This window comes from Miniopterus natalensis, chromosome 20, assembly GCF_054644295.1.
Source record: "Miniopterus natalensis isolate mMinNat1 chromosome 20, mMinNat1.hap1, whole genome shotgun sequence".
NCBI classification, from domain to species: domain Eukaryota; kingdom Metazoa; phylum Chordata; class Mammalia; order Chiroptera; family Miniopteridae; genus Miniopterus; species Miniopterus natalensis.
The window spans coordinates 18,712,330-18,728,193 of record NC_142100.1 but is presented as its reverse complement, the minus strand read 5'-3'; the positions used below and the strand labels follow the sequence as shown (position 1 = coordinate 18,728,193).

The 15,864-nt window shown below is 50.8% G+C and overlaps 1 protein-coding gene across 3 annotated transcripts in view; it reads left to right on the top strand.

Moving 5' to 3' along the window:
* Nucleotides 1–1,584: 1,584 nt before the first annotated feature.
* Nucleotides 1,585–15,864, top strand: part of GRK3 (G protein-coupled receptor kinase 3) — a 77,634-nt gene continuing 63,354 nt past the window's right edge. For 2 of the 3 annotated variants that reach the window (XM_087828530.1, XM_087828529.1), the window contains exons 1-2: nucleotides 1,585–1,714; nucleotides 14,658–14,734. In XM_087828530.1, the coding sequence (XP_087684656.1) occupies nucleotides 1,602–1,714; nucleotides 14,658–14,734 (190 nt within the window). In that variant the 5' untranslated portion in view covers nucleotides 1,585–1,601. Of the gene's footprint in view, nucleotides 1,715–14,655; nucleotides 14,735–15,864 lie in introns of those variants that run through there. The other variant, XM_016208729.2, reaches the window with a different exon arrangement.

Genomic DNA, 15,864 nt, shown 5'->3' with positions numbered 1-15,864 from the left:
GTGCTCTTACTTCTTACACCCCTGTAGTCCTTTTCCGGACAACTTGGCGAATACCGCGCTGTGGATCTTGAGAAATGTCTGGTAAAACCGGCCAATTGTGACGACAGGCGTAGAGGGAACAGACCCAGGGGGGTTGGTGCGGTGAGACCCGGAGAGAGACAACAGAAGAGGGCAGGGTTCTTGGGATGACCCAAGCAGGCCGCTGCTTCTGTGACATTACATTTAATGTCCCAAATGTAACCACTTCTGGTGAGCCCCGTTAACCCTGCCAGCAACCGACACAGAACATTTACTCAGATCCTAGTAAAATCTAGGCTTATGGTGCAATGGGATCAATGCCGATGCATGTAAGGCACTTAAAAAAAAAATTGGTTAATTCCCAGCTCAGGTCTTCTGGAGGCTTCTGGGTGTCCCTTACCACCGCCCCGCGTGCCACATGGGTTCTGAACGCGTGGACTAGTGTATATACCCCTATGGCAAAGTAAGAAGCAGATGAAACCCCAGGCCCACGTGGGGAGGTGACCAGGCACTGAGAGCGAGGATCAGGAAGCTGGAAATCCCCCTGCCCTGGTGTTTCAGCTTCCAGCTTCCCCACTTCCCTAAATCACCCACGCCGTGGGTCTGCATGCTCGCGGGGTGCTCCCTCGCTGTCTCTTGAACTCACAGCCACAGAGCAGGAACACCAGCTGTCGTTCGGAGACCCCTTTACTCCCCGGACTCGAACCTGCTCCTGGCTGCGCAGGAGCTGGGACCGCCTCGAGCTTAGAAGGCGTCTCCATCAGTGGGACCCCCAAGGGTGGCTGTCACCCCGCTCGGTCCTGCTCGGCACCAAACAAGCAACTTTCTCCAGCTGTTGGGTTTCTTCTCTTTGCTGAGTTTTACAGAGGGGGGCGTTCAGGGTCTGGAGGCGGTTTGGGGGCGCTGTGTCAGGGCGACCCTGCCCGCGCTTCAGCATCGCCAGCGGGGACACGGCGGGGCGGCCCTGACCTGGAGAAAGGCCGAGGGACCGACGCAGCGGGGGACGCGCCGCGTCCAGCCAGGGCGCAGGGACCGCCCCGCTGCCCCGCGGGTGCGGGGCGTCGGGTCCCAATGCAAGTCTGATTTGCAGGGGTCCTGGGGGGAAAAGGGGCGTGAGAGCGAGAAGCTGGGGGCGGGCAGCGCGGGGGGGAGGAGGGGAGGAGGAGAGGAAGTCCCTCGCGGCCACCCCGAGCGCAGGGCGGGACGGTGCCTGCGGGGACTCGGTCCGGAGGCGGGGGTGGGAGGGCCTGGCCGGTCAGCCGGAGCGCGGAGGGGCACTGACCGCGGGGGCGCGCTCCCCTCGCGGAAGGGGCGGGGTCGGGGGGCGCGCGCGGGGCCGCGGGCGGGGCGCGCGGGGGCGGGGCGGGGCGACCCCGGCGGGCGGGCGGGCGCGAGGCGGCGGCGCGCGCCGGGCACCGCGCGGGGCGCGGGGCGGGGGAGGGGGGGCGCGCGCCAGGCGGGAGCGCGCGCGGGGCGGGGGGGCTGCCCCGGGGCGGCCCCCCCCACGTCGGGGCGCAGCGGGCGGCGGCGGCGGGAGCGAGTCCCGTCCCGGTGCCGAGGAGCCGCCGCCGCCGCTCGCCAACATGGCGGACCTGGAGGCCGTGCTGGCCGATGTCAGCTACCTGATGGCGATGGAAAAGAGCAAGGCGACCCCGGCCGCCCGCGCCAGCAAGAGGATCGCCCTGCCCGAGCCCAGGTACCGGCTCCCCGGGCCCGCGCCGCCGTCGCCCGCGGCCGCCAGCGACCCCCTGCGTCCGGGAGGGTCGGGCTCTCGGCTGCTGCCCCCGCTCCCCCCCCCCAGCCGGCGACTTCGGGGACTTCGGGGACTTCGGGGAGTGGGCGCGGAGGGGCCCCGTCTCCGAAACCGGGCGACGGAGGGCTGTTGGGGGCGCTCGCAGGGAGAGCGCGCAGCAGAGCGCCCCGCGCGCAGCGGGCGCCCCGGCCGGGGGCTGGCGGGACGGGGCTGGGACTTGGCTGGGTCTGCTCCGTACTTGTCGCCCCTTCCGTCCGTCCCATCCCTGTCCATCCCTCTAGCCTCATCCCTCTGTTGCGCCCGGTCCCCTGGCTGCGGTTCCCTCCGGCCCCATCCCTGTCCTCTCGCCTCGCCTCTGCCACCCCTTGTGCCCCATCCCTGCCCTCCCCGTCCTGCGGCCCCTTCTGCCCCAGCCGTCCCTGCCATTCCCTCGTGCCCCGTCCCGGCCGTGCCTTTCCAACTCCACGGTCCCCCGGCTCCCTCCGGGCTCCCGAGCGCGGGGGTGCGCGCGGGGCGCGGGCGCGGTGCCCGGCGTCCCAGGTACTTCAACCGCAGTTTCCCTGCTTGCGCCCCTGGAGGTCCGGTGGCCCAGGCAGCTTCCTGCCCTCCTCTGCGCTCCTCTTTGTGTCCCCAGGCAGCAATGAGCGGGTTGTGACCCCCTCAGTTTTCTTCTTGATGCCGAGTGTGTCACCTGAGCTGTTTTCCCTCCGCTCGCAGGTCTCCTGGTGGCACTTTGTTAGAAGATTGAAATAGGATTCACTTAAAAATACACAGGGCAGGGGTGATTCCAGATAGGCATCTGTTTAAATGACTCTCGGAGAAGGGCCCCGTGGAGCTGGCAAGGGGCTTGGTGAGGCCAGACCAAGTTGTAATTTTATCTCAAAAATGGTTTATTATTGAAGAGCCAGGAGAAGCCTTCCCTAGTTTTATATCCTTAGCAGGACCCCAGAAAAGATTCATCAGATTAACAGTGAGTTTCTAATAGTGTCTCAAAGCATTAGGATGGCATTCCCCTCCCCCCAGTTTCTTTCTTGATTAACACCATCATGAGTTGCACAGCGGATGTGGCTTCTTGAGGAGAGAATAGCTCTTGGTGGAATTAATGATAAAAAGCGACGTTTTTATGGTGTATTTGGAGCCATGTAGTTTTGTAAAATACTGGAATCTGCACCGAAGCCATTTGCCGTTGGAAAGCATCAGCCCTTGAACCCAACCAAGATTGCTTCAGTGTTACTGTGACATAAGAAAAGAAAAAAAATCTTTCCTTCGATCACCAGATAATTTTTACAGGTCCATTTGTGAACCCAAGCCCTACCATGGAGCAAATATCAGCCCCTTTGACTTATTTGTTGTGAAAAGCCAAATTGTGTCAATGAACACACGCTTGGTCATTATTTGGGGCTTCCTGGCCCTCAGCGCATGCATCTTGTTGGTTTTGCAGAGGGTGCTCTTGGCTAAGCAAGGCCAAGCAGTGGAAATCAGGAAAGAGTGCAGACCTTTTGGAGTGCTGTGACATTCACACTCCTTCCCATTCCAGACTGGAAGGTACCTGAAGCCCCCTGGAAAAAAATCAGTGCTGTTTAACATTTCCAGCACGTGGGAAACTCAGTAAAACAAGAACCCCCAAATCAAACGTGAACTTCATTACAAAACCCTGCATTTCTATGAATGTGGTATAAAATGCTTAATTCATTTTTCTCTGGCTTTCCCCCAACTCTTCCTAAAGGGCATGGCGCCCTAAATATAGAGAGTTTCTATATATAAATTTAATAAATCTTAATTCATGCAGTTTTTTTTGAGGGGTGTGTGTGTGAGATATGTAATATTACTAAAATTAGGAACTTCTGTTTTTTTTTCTCTCTCAGCGTTTCGAACTGAATGTGACTTCTGCTTTTTAGAGCCCTTAAGAATGACTTATGTGCTCAGGGTATTTGCTTTCTTGTTTAAGTGCCTTTGTTTTAGGTGGTATTGTTTGGTAAGGCTTTTTTCTTTTAAGGCAGAGTTAGTGACTGCGGGCATATTTCTTCATGACATTTTAGAAATGAGAAATATCAACAGGAGAGTAATTTTAGGAAACAGCTCTTCAGTAATTGATATTCTGTTGCTATTTTTAAAATAAACTCTTGAATGAGGCCACTGGAACCTCCTCCCGGGATCCTCATTTGTTTTGTGTTTATCTCAGTGGCTTTGGCTTCAGTTTCCTAAGGCGACCCTTTACCGAGGGTGGCCACCTGTCCTCGGGCTGTGTTAGGATTCTTGGGGTTATCAGGTGGAAACATCTCGCAATTTATTTCTACCGCTGGATGGCAGGTAGTGGCCCACCTGCTGCATTTTGGGGTGGGGATGGAAGGTTGGGGGATTTCTAGATATCGTAAGAAAGTTCATTTCACGCTAAAATGCCTCAGCACGGTGACTCAAAAGGACTAGTGTGACTTCACTCTTTTGGTAAAGGTTACTGGCTAGATGTTTCCTGCTGAGAGCTTCTCCTTCATTTTGGAGAGGTCCGTGTGCTCACCAGTCCTTGGTGTTCTTGGAAAAGAGGTTTAGATTTGTAGTTTTAGTATCTAAATGAGAAACATAAAACTAGCCACTGGCCTGTCACCGGTGACTTCTTATTTCCAGCTAAGTATTTGAAGTCACTGTAGTCTTCCGTGGGCTTCCTGATTTTTGCCTTTTCCACGACCTTAAATGGGACAGCAGGACTGAACAATACCTCGCTGTTTTTACTGGAACCCTGGGGCTGCATCCCCCCTGCTGTTGGGGGCGAATCTCGGAAAACAGAACATTCTGCCCAGGGGAGACGTTACTTCTCGGAGATTGCGTAGGCACATTTATTCAATTAACCAACCAATGAGTGTAAATCCTGTAAAAGCTGACTGTTTGTTCAAATGATGTAGCCGTGTGGTTTACCGTAACACTTGTTGGGCTAATGAAGCTGATAGTGGGATTTGTTCGGAAGGGTAAACTGATCCAAGGCCTCACTGCACAGGCCCAGTTAAAGGCACTGTCATTCAGATACGCCTGCCAGTTGTTGTCTGAGGCCGTGTTGGAAAAGATATTCTTTTATTTGATAGGGTCTGATTCATAAGCCGAGGCCTCCAGAGGGTCAACATCGAAGGTAAGGCCCGGAGTGATCAGGACGGCTTTTACTGTCGGCTCATTACCTTTTCACCCCTTTCCAAACAGAATGAAATTCAGTGGACGTGAACTCCCACGTGGTGGCAAGAGGTTGAGGAACATGAAACTGGGCTTTCCCCTGGAAGGTCATTTCTGCTTATGCGGAAAACTTTGGATCATCAGTTGCAAAGCTTGTCCTTTCGAAGCCTTCATACACTACGATGGGAAGGTCTGAAAACAACATTTTACAGATTCCCTTTCACTCCGTCGAAGCATCTAGACAGTCCTTAAGGAGATTTGGCGTGTTGCTTTTATTACGTTAATTCAGTGCACGGTCGTAGGGCCATTTCTCTGAGCCACGCAGAGGGATGCTCGGAGGACCCTGACCTGGGCCACAGCCCCTTCCTTCAAGGCATTTACAGTCTAGTGGGAAATACACAAAGAGTGGGGGTTAAGAAAGGTGTTTATTCTAAAGCGAAGTTGCTTGAATTTCTGTTTCACGCGTGACAAGAGGACAAGTAGCATTTGGATGGCTTTTATTAGTCTGTATTCAGAAAACAAATTATGGTTGCTAATTATTTTATCATACATTGTTAAGGATTCCCCTTTGAAGGGCTATCTGGCCACGATATACGTAGTAATATAATGCGAGAGTTTGCATCTTGGTGTTTGTAAAACTATCGTGTGGAACTGATCGGGAGACGTAGCTTGGTCTTCTTCTTTCGTGGAAATGGAGCTGCTTCAGCCGTTTCCCAGGCCCCAGTCAGAGAGCGGTGGGTAGAGAACCTGAAATAGTCCTCTCGGTGTCAGGAGTCGGGGTATCGTGTGCCCGCACCCTCTGCGCCCCCGGCCTAGCTTTGAACTGAAAAGTCGATGCTGAAAGAAACAATAGGAGGAAAGGGCCCCTTGCTTATACTTCTGAGTATAAAGCAGCCGCACTGTCCTTATTTCTTTTACACGACTGTACAGATGCAGAATGCCACTGGTTCCCACCGCCCAGTCATTAGTTCATTCTCGGTCAAAGCTCATTTGTGCCGGGGACTTGAAGATGTAAGAGCTGTGCGCAGTGTCGGTTCTTAGAAATAGGTGTTCCAGCGCCATCAGGAGGCGACCTGGGAGCTGCCCGACAGGCAGCGGGCAGTGCTGTGGATCGCCGGCCCATTTGGGTCCCTGAGGGGTCGGGGCAGTCCCCTCTTTACATGCAGCGCCTTAGGGACAGCCTCCGGCAGGCGCCCGCTCAGCACACTGCATTTGGCTTGGCCAAGGATGGGGACTTTTGGATCAGGTCCCAAGCTTGCAGAAGGGGAGACGGGGTCTCCGTCCGTCGCTGGCTGGCCAGCAGTTGGCAATTCAGAGTTTCCGAGGACCCCTGTAGGCTTGATGAGGGAAAGAAACCTTTAACTACCATCAAGGAGCAGTAGAAAAACTACCATCCACTGGGAGCTTCCCTGCCGCCAGGCAGTTTGCAGGTTGGCCCACTCGTTCCCCAGTGTTCTCAGGGAGGCGGGATCAGTCCGTTTTGCTGAAGGCAGCAGGTGCTCAGGGAGGTTAAGGAGCTCGGTTGAGCTTGGTCCAGGATTCCCTGCATCCGGGTTCTTTCCACCTTCAGGAACATAAATGGTGAACACCCACCCCTCTTATTTTGCAGGGAACGGACAGAACAGCGATACTTTTTTTGTTGTTGTTTGGGGGAAAATTCATTTTGCAGCCGTCTCCATCGGCTCCTGGTGCTGCAGCGTTTGCAAAGCCAGGACAGTCCTCAGGCACTGATAGAGGGCAGCTCTCCCCCCACCCCCGGGACCCAGGAAAACAGTAATTATGACTAAGTGGATAAGCAGTTTGTTCCTTATTTCCCATGAGGAGCTTTAGGGTTAAATGCCTGTTCCGTGTAACACAAGGGGAGCGATCTCGCTGCTCTACTGAGAAATTGTATAACACACTGCTTCTCCCTCGGCCTCCCTCCAGCCTCCAAACAATATTTTTACAATTAAGAAAAGAGGGCAGCTCAAGTCTCCCGCGCCCCCCCCCCTTCCCAAAAGCTCCATTTCTGGGAAAAAGGTAAAAGGGCAAAACAATATTTTTTGCTTTATTTGTACCAACAATCACTTTCCATTCAAATAACCTTCCTTTGTTAATAAGACTGTACATGTGAAGGCTGCTGTGGGTGAAAATGTTATTCCGTGGGCATGATGGTCTCGTCTGGCCTTATTCTCTGGGCATTGGCCACGGGGAAGTGGAAGTGATTAAGTTAGCAGCCGTTTACTTTATTATTAAGTCATTTGTATGGTAAGTAATTTGCATGCTAATGAGGCTGGATGTCCCAGACCTGCCTCTGTGTCTCCAAATCCCTTCCTTCTTTCTTCTCTGTTTTTTTATTTTTTTTATTTTTATCATCGATGAGAAGGTAGAACCCCTGGGCCTGTTTCTGATTGCTATAGGGAGTCTAAAATGGAGCAGAAGTAATATCTTGGCTCCTCAATCATATCCTGTAAATGTTTCTTCTAATTTGTGAAGTCTTCTTTTAGGTGAGGTGGAGCGTAAACATATTTTAATACTTTGTATTTTTAGGACCTTATAGGAAAAGCCCATGGGGAATCCAGTGAACATACTTCTGCAGTTCATTCCCTTTGTGACTGGTGGCTTGTAGCAGTCAGCCTTGACCCGGCCTTGGGCCTGTACTCTTGTTTGCTTCCATTTCCTTCTTCCAGGGTCGCAGGAGCAGGAAAAGGTGATTATATGGAAGTCGCCAGGCCAGGCCTTCACCCTCAGTGAACCTGAAGGCCAGCTGTCATCGCTGGCCCTTCATTTCCCTGTGCCCTCCCTAATATACTGTGTCGTGCTACAATAAAAAGAGAAAGTTCTAGATTAGGAGCCAGGAAACATGGACCTGATTCCGGTGGCAACTTGCCACGGGTCCTCTGTAAGTCACTTAAATTCCCTGTAGTCTGTTGTTTTCCATCTGTACAATGTGAGACCCATTCATTCCTGATCCTGAAATGTCTCAGTAAAGATCTCCCGTCTCTTGTGAGCATTTTCTCCCCATGCAATATATTTGTAAACAAGAGAGAACACTTAGGTTCAAACACAGATAACTCAAGAAGAAATGATTGGAAGAAATATTGAAAGACCATTTTCTTTTGATTACACCGTGGGTGGTTTGTTAGGTGGGCCAGGTCTGAAACCAGGTACAGGAACTAGGGTACAGAGAGACTCACCAGGGCACGAAGCCCCGGATGCCTAGCAGGGGGTGAAACTGGGAAACAAGAACCTTGTCCCCAGGGTAACCTTTCCTCCCTCAGCATATTGCTGGTCCTGCTGTTTAGACCCCCTGAGCATTTCCTCCCTCAAGATAACATCTAGACCTCAGCTGTATTTCAGCTCCAGGCCCAGAAAAGCAGCGAAAAAAGCAGACCAGTGACTCTGTGGCCAACTCAGGACCAGATACATTGACTAATGGCCCCCCTACCTGGCACCGACCAATCAGTGGAGACCACAAAGGACCCTGAGAGAGCACACCCGGAAAGCTGATGAATATTCTATTGAGACCCTCCCCTGAGACCTCCCCTAAGATTGCCAAGGACAAAGGACCCAGTGCCACTCCCCACCAGGGGAGCCCCCAGCGCCATCTCCATCCCTCCCAGGGGACCCTACGGGACTTGCAGCCAGGGGAGCAGTGGGCAGGGGCAACTCTTCCTGGATTTACCCCCTGACCCTGTCTCCAAGGCCCCCTTCTTTCTCTCTCTCTGACTCCTCGGGGAGCCAGAGCAGCCCAGCCTAGGTTCTCCAGATGCTTCTTCTAGGCTCTTCTTTGTTTCACTGTCCCAAGTATATTTGGCTGCCATCATGGACCCAATGCCATTGGACTCAGAGCCGTGAAGCCCTTCCCTTTGGATCTCCCCATCCCCTTTTAATAAATTTAAGTTTTCTTTATTCACCTGTCTGAGATGGCTATTTAGCCTGCCTGTGCGCCTCCCAGCGTCAACCTTTCATGGTTGTTGTTGGGGCTATATGAGTACAAGATGTAACCCCTTTGGAAAGCACACACTAGTAGCCGACATAAGGCAGTACGTATTGCATGGAGACCCTTGTGCCACGTGCTCTGAGGGACAGGTTCAGGAGGCAGGACTCCTGGAAAGTTGAATTGTTTACGGGTCAGGGAAGAGCAGATGTTGACCTTAGACCCATAAGTAGGTGAATTTCCTAGATTTCTTCTCAGTTTTCTTCCTCTAGCTCTATTGTGGCTATGTGTCTAGAACCTTCTGCACATGGTGCCTCACTTGGTTCCTATACTTTTTTCCTTCCTCTCTCCATTTCTTTTTCCCTCCCTCTCTCCCTCCCTCGCTGCCTCCATCCATCCATCCATCCATCCATGCATTTTGCCATCCATCCGGATCCGGGCTCTGTTGGCTTCAGTTTGAATTCACAAGCATGCTACTCTTAAATATAGGTAACTAAGCAATTAGGAGAGTTGACTCATCCTTCAGAGGTCTTCGCTTCAGTAAAATGAACCAAAAATCATCATCTAAAAGCAGTAGGCTTCATTCCAAGATGGCAGTGGATTGAGTGGAAGCTACGCGGACACTCTCCCGGGACCAAACTGGAATTACAACTAAAATACAGAAAAACCATCCTGCATAAATCAGGCTTCAGGGTATCGAGCACAAGGTGACTCACTCTAGTCTTCATCATCACAACAGATCACATATTATAACATCGCCGTATCTCATGCTTGAAAAGCTCTTGGAGGACGGCCAATCTAATCACGCATCGGATGGGTGACTTCCCTCCAACATCCAGGGTCATCTTTGAGGAGCCTCTTTGGAAGCTCTGCGGTGTTAGGAAGCTCTCTAGTTGATCATTCTGTGCACCGATCTCTTCTGGTCACTTTGTGATCATGCAAAGCGAGTTTAATTGCTTTATAATTAAAAGTGAAAGATCTTCAGATACTTGAAGGCAGCTGCCCTCGGCCTTTACAGGAAGCTGCGCTCAGCCCCTTTGGTCATTCCCCATGTCGTGCTGAAGTCTGCAAGCCCTGGAACCTCTGCTTGTCATTCCGAATGTTCCCTGGCTGGGTAAGAATGTTAAAATTTATGAAGACTAGAAAGAGATCTGTAAAATTATAATTAATTTAGTGGTAGCAAATCTAGTGACAAATCCTATTTCAGTGGTGTGGTCGAGTCCCTGTCAAGTTCCACCCTAGGGAGGAACATGTTGGTTCCTCAAATGCTTTAAAACTCATTCCAGCAGTTTGATTGGGGGAAATGTTTCCATTAGTCAGAATCTGGAAGCTGGACGTGGGCCGCAAGTGTGCCTGACACCCACTGACATTTGCTGAGTCTAAGTAAGTGCCAGGTATGTATACTTCTTAGGGTAATTATGAGCTAAAATGCTTTAGGAAGAAAGCAAGCTGTAATCGTGCTGAAGTCCTCCCGTGAGGGTTTTAGGGTGTGTGTTTCATATACTCAAAGATGTACAGCTCTGTCCGCAGCAGTTCCTTTATTTTCGGCCACCCCGCTTTCTTGGATAATACGCTCTTGGTTTGTGCTCTGTGTAATTAAGCCAGCGCATTGCTTTCTGTTATCTTATCTAGAAAGATAACTCTGGTTGTATTTTCAGGCTCTTTCTTCTCAATTTTCTGTATCTGCGTTCCTTTCGATAAGGGTTTAAGTTAAAAATGAACCAGAAGGTCCACGGGAAGGCATTTACACAGCTGCGAAACACCGCAGGCTTTCATTTTGCCTTGTGACTGAGGCCGTGATGACATTTCGGATGAATCTTTTAAAATATGTGAGGCTCTCGCTGTTTGGCGGCGGGGGGCGGTTCCCGTTCCGGTTGGAAATGGAGCTGATCCTAATGGTGAGGTCGCGGGCCGTTTACACGCATCGTTAATGGGTCCCACTTTTTTCACCTACGTGTGCTACTTGGCTTTTCTTACACTGTAACTGGGAAAGGGATTATGCAGTAACTCCTGTCATGGCAACGTCAAGGACGGCTTGTCAGGTTTTTGTGTTCTTTGTTTTCCACGTAGGACTCGCTTCCTTCTGTTTTGTTTTCTAGCGGCAGCGGGGGAAAGCTTGTTATTTACGCCAAACATCCCGAGTAGAATTGGCCTAGAAGGGAAGGGTGTTTTTCTACGCAATAGCAGTTTCTAAGTAATGAGTGAGAAGATACTATGTGAACAATCCCCACCCCCAAAAGAGCAGATTTAAGGGAGATAACAATGAAGTGAATGTGCGATCTTGATGAGATCCTCCGTCAGGCCCACCAACCGTATGAAATGAGAGAATCATGGAAATTTGAATAGGAACTGGGTATGAGATCTTCAGGGGCTGTATTATTTCCAGGGTGGGGTTGGGGAGGTAAAGTGGACTGTGTTTATGTCAGGAAGATGCCCATCATTTTTAGAAATGCAGACATGTAGTCTGCGATTTGCTTTAAAATGCTTTAAAAAAGGGCGGGAAAGTTGGGGGGGGCGGATAAAAGGCGCAGACTGAAGTCTTGGTAGCTGTTAGGACGTGTCGAATGATCGTTACGGGGGTTCGCTATCCTCTTTTGCATGTTGGAAAATTTTTATAACAAATTCTAAAGGCAGTAGAGCAGATGGGTAGGTGGGAGCATCACGGTTCTATTCCTGCAGGGCTGGCGAAGACCCGAGTGTCCCAATGCCATGTGTAAGAGCATCGGTGACTTAGGATATACATGCCTATGACAGCTTCACGCACAGATGCAGGGCGCAGTTCAGCTCCAGTGACCTAGACTGAAGGGAGGTGGCGCCTTTTTGGAAACTGCATCCGGCGCATTCGGAGGGCGAGACCGATGGAGCCGACTCGGCTGTCACTCAGCTTCCTCAGTTACCGTAACCCACTGCCAGCTCCGTCGCATCCCTACCTCCTAGCTCCCCCTCGATGACCCTGAAGCATTATCCAGACAGGACGTATCGTTTCATCAGTAGATAATCCTGCACGTTTTCCTAAAAGACAGGAACACTTTTAAAATACCAAAACGTAAGCAGACTACTAGGAGGGGCAATTAAGGCTTCCTTAATACCCTTAAATGTTCAATCTGTATTCACATGTCTCCCTTTTGTACAAGATTTTTTTGGTACTTGAACTGAGTTTTAAATCAGGTCCACACACTATGCCTGATTGTTATTTCTTTTAAGTCTTTTTTGAACTGTAGGTTCCCCATTCGTAATTTTCCCTCTTGAAATTTTTCGTTAAAAGAAACCAGGTCATCTGTTGTGTCGAGTTTCCCTAGGATTTCGCTGATTGCATCCTTGTGATAATTTTTTTTTTTTTAAAAAGCAGCTTTATTGAGGTATAATCACCATAAAATACACTGTACATATTTCAAGTATAAGGTTTGGTAAGTGTTGTTTACACCTGTGAAACCATTACCAGAATTAAGATAGCGAACATACGCACATGTCCCCCTTCCAACGATTTTCAGGTTCTCTGACACCGGCCCCGGTGTTCTGCCGTTCAGTTCAGTTCGCACACTACCAACCCCAAGTTGGCACAGACCCCCTAGGTTAGGGGCTCAGTCCCACAAGAGTGGCCCCCTTCATATAGCAGCTGCAAATGAGGTCCTCAGTTTACCTGAATTTCTGCCTGGCTCACTACAAATTTGGGGTTCCCATGACCTTCCCCTTCGGTTTGATATTTCACTAGAATGGCTCACAGAACTCCAGAAAGTGTTACACTTAGGATTTGTTTTATTGTGAAGGGTACAACCCAGGAACTTCCCAATGGCTGTTATAGAGGGCCAGGTCAGGGGGGAGGGAGCCCAGAACTTTCTAAAGGAAAATCTAAGTTAACTAACCATCTTCGCGACCTTGGGATGTGAAAGATTTCTTAACACAGACTGTCCACCAGAAAAAGAAATCAGCCACCTGGAGCCCATCCACTGGATACGTCTGCTCGTAGAAGGGCTTCGTGGAGACAACCAAGACGCAGCGTGCAGACTTGGAGAAGATAGTATCGTCACCTAATCTGACACAAGACTTGTCTCCGGGCTACATACAGACATTTTACAACCGGGTAGTAAGACAAGCAGCTCAATGAAACGACAGGCAAAAGATTTCACAACACACCTCACCGGGGATGGGGGGGGAAGGCCATGGGAACTTCACCCGTCGTTGGTGGGCGTGTAACAGCGGACGGCCAGTCTGGAAGGTAGCTCAGCACTTTTTAGCAATAGTGTCGAGTATGATGTAGCGTGTGGCCAACCATTTCACGCCTGGATATCTACCCATGAAAAATGAAAACGGGCGCCCAGTAGGAGAAAAGACTGACACACCAATACTTTGAGCAGCTTTACTCGTAACAGCCCCCGACGGGAAACGACCCATGTGTCTGTCGACAGACGGACAGATAAGCAGATGGTGGGATGCAGGGACATGCCACTTGGCGACACGGAAGAATTAGCTGGTTGTGCGCTCAGCAGCATGGAGGAAGCTTGCTCCTGCCCGGCGAGAAGCCAGCCACAGAAGACAGTGCGTCGTAGGACTTTATTTATATAAAGTTCTCGAGCTGGAGTGAGTCACCTGTATTAGCAGAAGGGAGATCAGTAGTGGCCTGGACCCTAGACTATGGGGAGGTTGATTGCAAAGAGGCACCTTTTGGGGTGGTAGAAACACGAGAGATCTTGATTAGGATGGTAGTTATCCGTGGAAACACTCCTCTGGTGCATATACATTTAGTTATATATAAATTATGTCTCAGTTTGTTTTAAAAAGGGGGGTGGAGTGGGAAAGCAGTGCCGAATTCCTGCTGGAGATTTGGGCGATAGAAATTCAATTTTATACTTTCTATTTGGGTAATCTCTTTTGGGGTTCCCTTAGGGAATAGCCCCTCCTGCCCCGATTTTTCTGCCTCGCTACTCCTGTGACACATCAGAGTTCGGGGCGTGTGGTCGGTTTCTGGGCTCTCTGTTCCGTTTCATTGGCCAACTAGTTTACCCAGCCTTAATTCTTTAAGCCTCATCACAAGCCCTGTTACCGTCATTGGATTTCTTCAGAAATGCTTTGGCTGTTCCCGAGCCTGTGTTGTTTTGCAGGCATTTTACAAAGAGCTGCTCTGTTTCTACGCCCCGTGAAAATCCCCGTTGGAACACTGGCCGGGGGCTGTATTGATTTTATAGATAAGTTCGGGTAGACTGAGTTTCTGCAGTTCAGAACTGAATCTTTTCTCTCGTAACTGCGGTGCATCTTATCTTTTCATTTGTTAAGACCTTCGTTAACGTCTCTCAGTCCAATTTGTCATTTTTTTCCCCTGCGAGGTTCCTGCACGTGTTTTGGATTTATCCCAAGGCATTTGATGTTTTTTATTTTATTGTAAGTGAAATCTTTCTCCTGATTATGTTTTCTGGCAGGTTTTTTTGTTGATGTGCAGAAATGTGATTTAAAAAAAAAAATTAATGATATATCCGGGGAATCTGAGCTTTTGCTTTCAGAAGAAGCTCCTTAATCGACGAGCAGAATCTGTCGTGTGTGCACACGTGCGCTTGCACAGACTTTGGACGTGCACTTTCCCCAGGCCCTTAAGTTATTTTTTTTGCAGGCGAGCCTCTGCGTGTGAGGTTGGCCCTGGGTCAGAGGAGGGGGTAATGGCTGGAGCTGTGAGGGCCCCAGCTTTACGTCGAGCAGCAGGGGGGGCGGCCCGTCAAGCCAGCATCCTTGAGTTATAACGTGTTCGCCGTTCTAGCGGCGGTGACGATGGTTACGCGTGGTGCAGGCTGTAACTGTTAAAAACGTGTCATTCTCTTTTAGTATCCGGAGTGTGATGCAGAAGTATCTTGAGGAGAGAAACGAAATAACCTTTGACAAGATTTTCAATCAGAAAATTGGTAAGTCCTGCTTGCTCGCGCAGCACACTGTAACGTCATTAGCGCTGTCGGTGACACGCCGGTCGTGCATGCGTGCAGTGCCCAGCGCTTTGCGCGCTTTACACGCCAGGCTGGGAATGGAGGAAGCCTCACGTCACGCATCAGACACTTAATGGCCACGTACATCCTCAGCGGTGTGTCTTGTGCATAAGCTGGTGGGAAACAGACCAGTTTGATCGGAGGTTTTAAGGACCGTTGTCAGCTTCTCTCAATGCCGTTGTCGTTCCCGTGATCACAGGGAGCTGGCTGTGTCTTCACAGACGTTACCCCACTCCCGTGGTTGGCCGTCTCCTTCCAGAGTGTGGGGCTGGCGGATCCCTCGATCTGGGCGGTTTTCATGGGTTTCCTGCGCCGTTCCCTCTGGTCGGCTCCGCATCAGTTACTTTTATTCCTGTGGCCCTGTTCAGAGCCTGTACCCAGCAGGTCAGCAGGACTCCCCCCTGGGGTGGACGCAGGGGTCCCAGCTCTAGCTAATGCCCGTCCTGGCCCGTGCAGACGTGTGGTTGTGTAGGATGGTTTCCCCGTGATGAGGACACGCTGGCGAATGGTGACAAACCCGCCCTTCCTGCAGCTCTCGCTCCGCTTTCTGAGACGCGTCGAGGATTCTTTCTCCCTCTGTGTTTTCTGCCCCTTCTGTAACCCCTTCCCCGTCTGCCCTCCCCTCCCAACACACATGCAAACCCCCAAACTTGTCCTTTCCACTGTTGGACTAAAACCTTACCTGACCTAGGCTCCTGGAGCCTTTGATCTGAGCGGCTGATGGCTTTACTGTGGCCTTGAACCTTAGCTTCTGCCACACCGACGGGCTGTGAATTTTATCTCAGTTCAGCTGTTAAAAAATTAAAAATCGTTTAAATAAGTCATTCCTTCTTCCCTTCCTTCTGATTTGTGGGCTTGGAGCTGGTCGGCAGGAGCTAAGTTTACACTCGGACGCTTGCGGAGATCGCGACTAGCGGCTGGTCGGGTGGGATGGGGAGAGGGCCCAAGGTGAGGGCTGGACGCAGATCTGTGATTCTGTTTCGACGTAGCTGTGTGTTTAACGTGTCGAGCCCTTGCCTGCCCGGGCCCTCTTTTGCTCTGTGGCATTCTCA